The 12232-nt window shown below is 38.0% G+C and overlaps 1 protein-coding gene across 1 annotated transcript in view; it reads right to left on the reverse strand.

The window, feature by feature from the left end:
• The window catches only part of NOL11 (nucleolar protein 11), a 30739-nt gene that overhangs the window by 8011 nt on the left and 10496 nt on the right, over positions 1 to 12232 (reverse strand). The window contains exons 7-16 of the mRNA XM_055332616.1: positions 11729 to 11917; positions 9778 to 9854; positions 7627 to 7750; positions 6371 to 6459; positions 5175 to 5243; positions 4526 to 4710; positions 4220 to 4345; positions 3839 to 4069; positions 3330 to 3408; positions 1469 to 1561 (exon numbers count right to left, since the gene is read on the reverse strand). Coding sequence (XP_055188591.1) covers positions 1469 to 1561; positions 3330 to 3408; positions 3839 to 4069; positions 4220 to 4345; positions 4526 to 4710; positions 5175 to 5243; positions 6371 to 6459; positions 7627 to 7750; positions 9778 to 9854; positions 11729 to 11917 — 1262 coding nt within the window. The remainder of the gene's footprint in view (positions 1 to 1468; positions 1562 to 3329; positions 3409 to 3838; positions 4070 to 4219; positions 4346 to 4525; positions 4711 to 5174; positions 5244 to 6370; positions 6460 to 7626; positions 7751 to 9777; positions 9855 to 11728; positions 11918 to 12232) is intronic.

A 12232-nucleotide genomic window follows, 5' to 3' on the forward strand; every position in this document is an offset into this window, starting at 1 on the left:
ATTTTAAGTAGTCAAATTAAGTGCTTCAAGCACTTAATTAGAAAAACATTCTTAGAACACAATGAATTTTTTAAAAAAATTTAAGTAATCTGTACACCCAATGTGGGGCTCTAACTCACAACCCCAAGATTTTTTTTTTAATAAATTAATTTTTATTGGTGTTCAATTTACCAACATACAGAATAACACCCAGTGCTCATCCCGTCAAGTGTTCCCCTCAGTGCCCGTCACCCATTCACCCCCACCCCCCGCCCTCCTCCCCACAACCCCAAGATTAAGAGTCACATGCTCTCCTGACTGAGCCAGGCAGCCAGGTGTTTCTAAACACAATAAACTTTTTATTTTTAATGTTCTAAACTGGTTCTCAAATAAATATTATTTAAAGAGTATCAGGAATTTCTCTGAAAACATTTTTTTCATTAATCTTCTCTTAAGATTAGGACACTTATTATCACCTTCTCCCAAAGAGGCTAAGAAAATCCTTGAAAAGGGTCACAATAAAGAATCAGTAATTTTTAAAAAGATTTTATTTATTTGCTTGTTTATTTGTTTATTTGTTTATTTATTTATTTATTTATAGAACATGCACACATGCATGCATTAGTGGAGGAAGAGGGAGAGAGAATCTCAAGCTGACCCCATAATCAGCATAAAGCCCCATGGGGGTCTCACAACCCTGAGATCATGACTCAGCAGAAATCAAAAGTTGGATGCTTAACCAATTGAGCCACCCAGGAGGCCCAAAGAATCAGGAGTTTAAGATGTATTTAAGTTCTCTAAGTATAGAATTATGGCTCTAAATCTATCTTACTCCAGTGAGGGAGGAGGTTCCTATGAACTAGAAGACAAAGAGAAATCAGTCACTGAATTTAAGTTCTGACATTCTATATAACCTTATTATTTTTTTTTACAGATTTTTCCCAGTACCAAATTCAATTAAGGATTACCTCACCCCTTTGTTTATTGCAGCATTATTCACAATAGCCAAATTATAAAATCACTCGAAGTGTCCATCGACAGATAAAGGAATAAAGAGGCTGTACATAATATACAGTAGAAGACTACTCAGCCATCAAAAAGAATGAAATCTTGCTATTTGCAGTAACACGGTTGGATCTAGAGGATATTATGCTAAGCAAATTAAGTCCGAGAAAGAGAAATACCATGATTTCACTCATATGTGTAATTTATAAAACAAATGAACAAAGAAAAAAGAGACAAACCAAAAAAAAAAACCTCTTAACTAGAGAGAACAAAACTGTTCATTTCCAGAGAGCAGGTGGATGGAAGGATAGGGTAAATAGGTGAAGGGGATTAAGAGTTCATTAATCATGATGAACCCTGGGTGATGTATGGAAGTGTTTGAATCACAATACTGTACACCTGAAACTACTATAATATTGTATATTAGCTATACTCGAATCAAAATAAAAAGTAAAAAATTAAATTAGAAAAAAGATTAGCTTACCTGGTTCAGGGTTGGAGGGCGTAGCCCAGGAAGAGTCATGGTAGCATTTTCACTACACTTCAGATAAAGGAAATACAAATACTGGAGAAATAGCTGGGTAGGAAGAAAAAGGACAATTTATCACCTTGATAGAAAAATGTTCTCTCTGTATAAAGCTAACAAAGAGACTAAAGAATTTTAAGAAGCTACTGATTTTTTTTTTTTTTTTAAATTCATGATAGTCATAGAGAGAGGAGAGAGAGGCAGAGACACAGGCAGAGGGAGAAGCAGGCTCCATGCCGGGAGCCCGACGCGGGACTCGATCCTGAGATTCCGGGATCGCGCCCTGGGCCAAAGGCAGGCGTTTACTAAACTGCTGAGCCACCCAGGGATCCCGAAGCTACCGAATTTAATTATATATCAGGCAAATATACTAGAATCTAGGGACACAAAAATGAATAAAATGCAGCCTTTGCCATCAATGAGGAGTTCATTTGGTTTGGGAGGGGTGGCTGGGGAGCTTAATCTGTTTGCAAATAAGTAGAAGAGAGAAAATCCATCTCTCAGCTATTTTTAATTTCTATTTTAAAAACAAAAGCACGGGCAGTGCCGGTGGCTCAGCAGTTTAGCACAGCCTTCAGCCTGGGGTGTGATCCTGGAGACCCAGGATCGAGTACCACGTCGGGCTCCCTGCATGGATCCTGCTTCTTCCTCTGCCTGTTTCTGCCTCTCTCTCTGTGTCTCTCATGAATAAATAAATAAAATATCAAATAAATAAACAAATAAATAAATAAATAAATAAATAAAAACAAAAACACGTGGGCAGCCCAGGTGGCTTAGTGGTTTAGCGCCACCTTCAGCCCAGGGTGTGATTGTGGAGACCCGGGATCGAGTCCCACGTAGGGCTCCCTGCATGGATCCTGCCTCTCTATCATAAATAAATAAATAAATAAAAATAAATCTTTAAAAAAATAATAAAAACAAAAACACACACCAAAAATATACATACATATATACATTCATTCACTTATTTATTTAAAAAAAAATCTCTACACCTAACATGGGACTGGAACTCACAAGCCTGAGATCAAATGTCACATGCTCTACCAACTGAGCCAGCCAGGCACTTTTTTTTTTTTTTTAAGATTTTATTCATTTATTCATGAGAGACGCAGAAGGAGAAGCAGGCTCCCCACAGAGCAGGGTCCTGATGAGGGACTTGATCCCTGAACTTGGGGACTAAGACCTGAGCCAAAGGCAGACGCCCAACTGACTGGGCCACCCAGGTGCCCCAGGCATTTTTTTTTTTTAAAGATTTTATTTATTTATTTGAGAGAAAGCATGTACAGAGAGAGGGAGAAGCAGATTCCCTGCTGAGCAGGAAGTCCAATGCAGGGCTCGATCCCAGGACCCTGAGATCATGACCTGAGCCGAAGGCAGACACTTAACCAACTGAGCCAGGCATTTGTTTTTTAACTTAGATTAACCTGGCTTTCAGACTTGGCATCAGGAACATGCTAAGATCTGCCAAACAGAAGTCACTTGAATCCTAGGCACAATTTTTCAGCATAGGGACTGGGAAACAACCTCTTACTGACCTGAAAGAACCTGATAACCTTTCAAATGCCCTAAAGCTGGTTAGGGTTAAGCAGTAAAATTTGAACTAGAAATCGGGGACACCTGGGTGGTTCAGTCAAGTGTCTGCCTTCAGCTCAGGTCATGATCCTGGAATCCTAGGATCAAGCCCCACTCAGGTTCCTGCTCAGCGGGGGTCTGCTTCTCCCTCTGACCTTCCCTATCTTGTGCTTTCTCTCTAATAACTAAATAAAATCTTAAAAATAAACCAGAAATAAAATTCTATAGGATGTCTAAGAATACTTACAGTGACATGTTGTGCTGGGATGTCTTTCAAGTGAGGCAGAAGAAACATTTCACTGTAAGCTGAATGAAGAATTGCATTTCTACTTATGACTAAAGGAAAACTTGTTTCAATAAAGTCTTTTCTACTGAAATTATGAGTAACTCCCTTCCCTAATGATGTATTTTCTAAATTTATAGAAAGTTATACTTTTCTCAAAGAACTCTATCACTGAACTTCCTCATAATCACTAGAGGTCACCTGAAAACTTCACTCTTATAAGTGGTACTTATCAAGAATACTATTTTTTTAGAATTGAGAGAGCTTCTGCCTTCACAAAGCTTCTTAAATCAGGTGTAATTAAGTCGTTTGCATATAGAATTGACTGTACTCCATTTCCTAGCAGAAAGTGAAAAGAAAACTGGAAAATAGAAAAGAAAGCTTCTGAGATGATCTAATTATGCCTTAGTTACTGCTCAGCACTTGACTGTATGGAAAGAGACAATGTAGGGGGAAACTGTTTCAAAGGATACAGCAGAGCTGCTCTCTTTGGTATCACAGGGCACGAAGTGGTCTCCTCTGTTGTGTCCTGAGGCTTTTTGTTTAACTCCCGATCACAGTTATCACACTTTTCTTCTTCAGGATTGAAGCCATTGTGAAGAATTTCCGTTTGCTCTTCCATTTTCTCCTCTTGCACAGAATCAATATAGTCAGAAACTGATTCCATATTGATTTCTGCTTCTTGAAGACTGTCATCACTAATGCTATCATCACGTTAATTGGAAGAGAAACGAATTCTTATCACTGCATGAACTCACTGGAAAAATGTTCATTTTATAAGCATCAAAGTTTCAGAAATTGAGTAATGTAAAAGATTAAAAATGCAGAAAAAGGACCATCAGCTTCTAACTTACCTTAAGAAAATTTTTAAGCAAGCACAGGTGATTGATTCAGGAATGTCAGGGAACTGTTGTAGACAGAGCTGTAACATCTGTACATCTGTCTTTTCTAAGGCAACTTCCATTAAGCCAGGGCACAAACTAAGAGAAACAACCATGAATCATTTTTGTATATTAAGAAAAATCTCAAAAAAAAAAGAAAAAAAGAAAAGAAAAATCTCAACTGCAAATAATGTATAAGCTTTTACAGAATATGAATATTAGAATTGTAAAAAAGTCAAAGAGTTATGCATAGAGAGTTTGGTATATAAAAACATTTACCTGTAAGAAAGCACGTGTGTTCGGATAAGCTGCATCAGAGCATTCCGGGGATAAAATGATGGTTCTACTTTATGTCTTCCCAGAAGTTCTAATACTATGTCCCCAATAATAGTATGAAAATCAGGGGTCTGCTTACTAGCCAAAAATTTACATAGTTCTTCTACAATGCGTTTTTCTGAATCTTTCTGAAAGGGCAGAAATAACAAGAGTTCAGTCTGGTACAATAATACATGTCACTCTGAACTTAGTTCCTTGCTCAACATTTTCTTCAATTGTCAACAGTATTTATGCATTCCTATGAAACTAGAGTTGATACTACAATTTGCTGCACAAAGATAAACTACAAAACATAAAACACAACAAAAAACAAGGCCAAGGTTTAGAAATCAAATTAAGAGGGTAAGTTACAAATATATTCAATGCAAAGGTGAAAGAGATAGTGATGAGGCCACCATCATTACAGTAACCTCCTAAAATGCTTAGTAAGAGCCAAACGAGCCAAAGTACTGGATGTCTCTGACAACCTTAACACACTATACAAATGTTAGCTACAGATATAAAGGTAGCTCATCATAATTAGAATGAAAACTAGATGAGATTTCTTTTAACCACTTAGGTTGATTTTTCTTATTTCTAGTATAGTATTTACCTTTATAGTTGACAAAAGTTGTTTGGATGGTGGAGGCTGTACACTCACTTCAATTTTTCTTCTCCTTAACTGCAATTAAATAAATTGATTAAGATCTTAAAACAATGCAAAAGATCCAAAATACACTTAGAAGAATACAAAATGTCCTAAACAGACTAGAACAGTACACATGCTCTAAGCAAACACTTTTAAAAATATTTAAGTTTGAAAAAAAAAAAATTAAGTTTGTTACAATGAAAAGTGGGTTTATTTCAACTAACTTAAATACCTTTAAGACTTCTAAGGTTTTTGTTTTTTTAAACACAAAATAAAATCTCTATGTTCAGGAAGGTATTACTAATTGTGAACCGTCCATTTTTACACCTGTGCCTTACACATACACACACCTATAAAAACTGGACTACCTGTGTAGTCCAGGTGTCAGTAACCTGATAAAAGATGTCAGGTTACTGGGTTCAAGATTCAAGTTGCCCTGTCATTTAGATCAAAGCTACAGGGGATCCCTGGGTGGCACAGCGGTTTGGCGCCTGCCTTTGGCCCAGGGCGCGATCCTGGAGGCCCGGGATCGAATCCCATGTCGGGCTCCCGGTGCATGGAGCCTGCTTCTCCCTCTGCCTGTGTCTCTGCCTCTCTCTCTCTCTCTCTCTCTCTGTATGACTATAATAATTAATTAATTAATTAATTAATTAATTAATTAATTAATTAATTAAAAAAAGGTCAAAGCTACAGGGCTCCCTGGGTGGCTCAGCAGTCTGGTGCCTGCCTTTGGCCCAGGGCATGATCCTGGAGTTCTGGGATCAAGTCCCATATCCGGCTCCCTGCATGGAGCCTGCGTCTCCCTCTGCCTATGTTTCTGCCCCCCCCACCCATGTCTCTCATGAATAAAAATAAAATTAAAAAAAAAAAAAGAAAGATCAAAGCTACAGGGATGCCTGAGTGGCTCAGTCCCTTGAGTGCCTGTCTTAAACTCAAGTCATGATCTTGGGATCCTGGGATGAAGCTCATGTCAGGCTCCTTGCCCCTCTCCCTCTACCCCTCCCACCAGTCACATGTACACACGCTCTCTCAAATAAATAAAATCTAAAATATAATCAAAGCTATAAGAGTTGTACAGATATGAATCATTAAGATACCCTTTCCTTTTTTTTTTTTTTTGATATCTGCATTAACATTTCTATCTCAACCACCAAACTTACAATTCTCTTCGACTGCTCTGAGTTCTGGGATCCAAATCCATACCCCCGAGATGTTTCCCAGTTTACAAAATGAGGCACAGTCTGAGTGCCTAAGAAAACACAAAGTATACAATTTCTTGAATTTTTTGACCTACTGTATTTAGCCAACCAAAGAACAACAAAAACAACCATTTGTGCGTAATTCAAGAGAAGCTTTCAAGACCACTGAATTCTCCTGATAAACCCAGATCAATATGTCACAATACAGTATAAGAGGGCACTCTGAGGGACGCCTGGGTGGCTCAGCGGTTAAGTGCCTGCCTTTGGCCCAGGGCGTGATCCTGGAGTTCTGGGATCGAGTCCCACATCGGGCTCCCTGTATGGAGCCTGCCTCTCTCTCTGCCTGTGTCTCTGACCCCCTCTCTCTCTGTGTCTCTCATAAATAAATAAGTCTCAAAAAAAAAAAAAAAAAAACAGGGCACTTTGAGGACCTAATTGCTTAAGCATCGTCCTTTGGCTCAGGTCAAGATCCCAGGGACCTGGAATCCAGCCCTATACCAGGCTCCCTGCTCAGTGGAAAATCTGGTTTTCCTTTCTTTCTCCCTCCGCCTCCCCCCTTCTCGTGCTCACTTTCTAATAAAATCTTAAAACAAAAACAGACCACAACCAATACAGTGTATGGCTATGTGACCAGTAATGCTAAGCCAACATCTGAGACCACTAGTAAACCCAGGAGGGTAAAAGTATTAATGAGTTTGTCTGGGGGACTCTCCCATTGCCCCTGAAGTCAGAACCCTGATGTTCAAAACTGTGTAGCTCTTCAGCCTGCAGCAATACCTACAATGTAACTGTTCCCAAGGTAGATACCTGGGTCAAGGAAACATCAAAGAATAGTAGCAAATTTCAACATCAAAATTAAGCTCTGTAAACTGATGGTTGTAGAAATCTATGTCAAACTGGAACTTAATAAAATGGTTTATATTAATAAAAAATCAGAAGGTTCTGGGGCACATGGCTGTCTCAGTAGGTAGAGCTTGTGACTTTTTTTTTTTTTTTGAGCTTGTGACTCTTGATCTCAAATGGACACAGAAGTTACTTGAAAAAAACAAACAGGGGTGCCTAGGTGGCTCAGTCAGTTGAGCATCTGCCTTCAGCTCAAGTCACAATCCCAGGGTTCCCTGCTCAGCAAAGAACCTATCTCTCCTTCTTCATTTACCACCTCCCACTCACACTCTCTCACTGTAATAAATAAAATCTTAAACAAACAAAGTTCCTACCTGGATCTTGACTATGCTTGAGTTTTCCAAGAGCACCTGCTAATGAAGATACTTCACACTTGTATGGAATCACAGTAAGAAATTTTCCATGTAGCATAAATAAATTTTCCCCGTAATACCAGAGCTATAAAAAATGTTATAAAAAATAAGCAGTTTTTTTCTCTTCTAAGATCTGAGTTTCATTTTTAAAAATAACTTGTAACCCCCTCCAAAAAATACATAACTTGTAGTATGAGCAATCTTAATATAACAAAAAACAAGACATAGTTAAGTTTCCAGAATAATCTTACATGTACAGCTTATTAAGTGGGTAGGTTTACAAAGCTCTTATTTTTGCTCACATCTAAATGAAGCATAATTTAAAAAAAAACAATTTATTTATTCATGAGAGACAGAGAGAGAGAGAGAGAGAAAAGCAGGCTCCATGCAGGGAGTGTGATGTGGGACTCAATCCCGGATCCTGGGATCACGCCCTGAGCCAAAGGCAGACGCTTAACTGCTGAGCCACCCAGGCATCCCAGGAATGAAGCATAATTTAAAGAATACTCTTTACTTCTAAAAATCTGATCAATATATGGAATTTAATTATTTAAAATTAATATTGCCACTGTCACACATCTATTAATGTAATAATTACCAAGGCTACTGTAACAGGGCACTCTGTTAAAAATGTGGTAGATGAAAAAAGCAGAATTTAACATTCTATCTTATTCAAATTTAAAAAATAATAAAATATAAGATGGATATATGAACAAAAAGCTTTAAAGAACATGGAACTCAAACAAGTTTGTTAGAGTGGTAGAACTGTGAGTGGTTAATTTTGTTATTATTTGTTTAAATACAAGTAAGAATATTATCTGCTGTGGAATCTAGTCTCCTCCTTCTTTATCCCAATGATCTATAACATTGTATTATCTTGATTATATTTTATTTATATACAAATATGTATTCACTAAAGAACCAATCCTTACTGAGCACCTTTGACAGACACTGAAGATAAAATGTATAACAAAATAGACAAGGACTCCTGACTCAAGAAGTTTAGTCTTAAATTTTAACTCTTCAATAATTCTTATGCAAGGGGCACCAGGGGGCTCAGTTAAACATCTGACCCAATTTCAGCTCAGATCATGGTCTAAGGGTGGTGAGATTGAGCCCTTTTCTCTTTCTCCTCTCCCTCTGTCCCTCTCCTCCTACTCATGCCAGCCCTCCCTCTTTTTTAGCTCTCTCAAATAAACAAATCTTAAAAATTATTCTTATGTAATTCCATTATGTTTACCATATAATCTAAACGATTAATTTATTAGGAAAAGTAATAGCCCTGGCTTATGGTTCAAAATACAGAAGTAGGGATCCCTGGGTGGCGCAGCGGTTTGGCGCCTGCCTTTGACCCAGGGCGCGATCCTCGATACCGGGATCGAATCCCACATCAGGCTCCCGGTGCATGGAGCCTGCTTCTCCCTCTGCCTGTGTCTGTGTCTCTGCCTCTCTCTCTCTCTCTCTCTGTGACTATCATAAATAAATTTAAAAAAAAAAATTAAAAAAAAAAAAAAAAAAACAGAAGTAGAGAAGACACCTGCGTGGCTCAGTGGTTGAGCATCTGCCTTCGGGTCAGGGTGTGATCATGTGGTACCAGGATCGAGTCCCCCATCGGGCTCTTTGCATGGAGCCTGCTTCTCCTCCCTCTGCCTGTGTCTCTGCCTCTCTCTGTGTCTCTCATGAATAAATAAATAAAATCTTTAAAACACACAAAAAAAAATACAAAGGTAGAGGCTCCTGGCAGGCTTTGTAGAGCATATGACTTTTAGTCTTGAATTCAAGACTAAATTGGATGTAGAGAATAGTTTAAAAAAAATAATAAAGAATAAAAATATTTAAAAAGAAATACAAAAGTAAAAACATCAAACCAAGGAGTAGCTATGTTTTATGTATTATTCTTCCTTGATCTAAAATTACCTATAGTGTTTTCAAGGTGACAAACTTAATAAAAATTGAAATACCAAATTAAATATCTCACAGGTAAAGAATATTTTTCAATTTATTTTAATCAAAAACTGCCAAATCATTAAAATCTGAAGTCTCTCCCCTTATACTACACTTATCATACATAAGATTATCTAAATTTGAAAATCTCCAAAGACAGAAACTTACTTGACCACTGGTCCCCTGTGGTAGCTCTTTGGAAGTCTGTAGTGTTTGAAATTTTGTGTTCCATATGGAGACGCACTCTGTAAAATAAGACATGCAAATTCAGATGTCATGGCACATATAAACATGACGCTGACTGTGGTGGAGAAGGAAGTGGGGAGATTAGGAAGAGTCCTAATTACACACTTAAGTCTTGCTTTATTAGTATAAAACTGAGTAATGAAGACAGTGATTGGGTGCCTGGGTGGCTCAGTCAGTTAAGCATCTGCCTTTGGCTCAGGTCATGATCCAGCTCCTAGGTTCGAGTCCCATGTCATGTTCCCTGTTCACTGAAGAGTCTGCTTCTCCCTCTTCCCCTATCCCCTCACTCATGTTCTCTGTCTCAAATAAATAAATAATCTTAAAAAAAAAACAAAAACTGTGATTGCCACAGAACCTCAAGGAAATGAGATCTTATAACAAGAAATGGGTATGTGTGGGAATAGGGGCATATAGGATATCTTATATACTTTCCCCTCAATTTTGTTGTGAACCTTAAACTGCTCTAAAAGAATAAAGCGTTAATAATAGTAATAATAATAAATTAGTAATAAATGTTGATATGGAGAGGGCTCTATGATCTCTCAGGTAAGTGAATAAATAAGGTGCACAACAGTATGTATGGTATACTACCATTCACATAAAAAAAGGAAAGAAAAATAAGTAGTAATACTTGCTTGTATACATGTGAAAAGACTCTATAAAGAGACACTGAAAGCTCTAACAGTACTTATTGGGTTTTGGGGGTTAGAGCAGGAAGCAGAAACAGGGATGATGGTGGGGGGACAGAGGGGCAGCACAGCATAGTAAAAAGTGTCGGGACTTAAGAACAGTAAGGTATGTGGCCTAAGTAAAGAATCATTCTATTTAGTTATCTGATTTGTAAAATATAACTATTAAAGTTATTAAAGAGAGTATTAAAGTGATAACTACTTTCTCCCCCTAGTGGTGGTGTTGGAAGATTGATACAAACAATAAGCTAATAATATACATAAAATGCCTGGCACAGGATAGCTATGCTTTAACTAGCAGCTCCTATCTTAATAAGAGGGGAGAACCACAGGAAAAAAGTACACAAATAAGGATGGGTAAATTAAGTGTATAGTCAGTAGGGAGCCTGGACGGAATAAATTAAAGGATTCTTGCTCCGAAATTAGGAAAAGAGATTGGAGATGGTGGATGGAGTCTAGGCCACAGAGAGACCTGAACACTAGGCAGATTCTTAGTTTTGTAGCATGGCCTGAAGATCCCAATCTTGTACTGGCTAGCAACAAATGTATTCTTCATGACAGACAAGTCTGTGTGTGTGGAGGGGTATTTGGGGGTGAGGTGAGATGAAAATGAGAATTATGCTCTGAAATCAGAGATGAAAAAGCATACTATTGGTCCCTGAAGTTTAAGCTGTCCAAGTTTAGTGGATTTCCATTCTTGTAATCTAGTCACTAAGCGATTTCCATTTCTTATAGTCTAGTCACCAGGCTATGAATTCAATTCTCTACTACTAGGCTCACCAATGATCAAATGCCTATAGGTTGACACAGATACTCGCAGTTTTTATTCCTTTAAGACGTTAGTCATGAATAAGGTAGTGATACAAGGAAATGTCTCAAAAAGATGGGGCACCTGGCTGGCTCAGTCCGTACAACACGTGACTCTTGATCTTGAGACTGTGTGTTTGAGTGTTCAGTATAGAGAAACTAAAATTAATAAAGCTAAAAAAGATTAACTAATGTAAGATGAAATCAAAGACCTATTCAAGAAGAGTTAGGAAGCTATAAAAATAATTTTAGTATAATACTAAAGAAAATGAATGGGTGATAATAAAAAAGAAAATGAAGACTAAAAGGTACACTTTGAAGGGAAAATCCATAGAACATCTTAATTGAAAAAAAAAAATGATCAGATTTCAAGTCACCCTTGGAAGCTGGCAGTGGTGGTCCAAGGACTGCTATATGATCTTGATCCAGGACAGTGAGTGCAACACCATTTCGAACATTACCAGACACCACAGTCTTCAGCAACAGTGATCTAACCACTCTCTGATTTTTTTCTGGGTCATTCGGATGTATTGGTATCAAGCTTTTATATATACATCCATCAGAGCCTGTTGGAAACAAGTATTTCTTCTTCATTATCAGTTAAAGGACAGTTCTATATCTGTTAAAATTAAAGGTACTAGAGACTGTTTATAAGTTTTACCAATTTGATACAGGATACAATCAGAAAAATAAACAAATTTAACAATCATATCACTCTATGCTTTCCCTTAAACTGTACCACAGGGGATTCCTGGGTAGCTCAGCGGTTTAGCGCCTGCCTTTGGCCCAGGGCGCGATCCTGGAGTCCTGGGATCGAGTCCCACGTTGGGCTCCCAGCATGGAGCCTGCTTCATGGAGCCTGCTTCTCTGCCCCTCTCTCT

This window comes from Nyctereutes procyonoides, unplaced genomic scaffold, assembly GCF_905146905.1.
Source record: "Nyctereutes procyonoides isolate TBG_1078 unplaced genomic scaffold, NYPRO_anot_genome, whole genome shotgun sequence".
Taxonomy (NCBI): domain Eukaryota; kingdom Metazoa; phylum Chordata; class Mammalia; order Carnivora; family Canidae; genus Nyctereutes; species Nyctereutes procyonoides.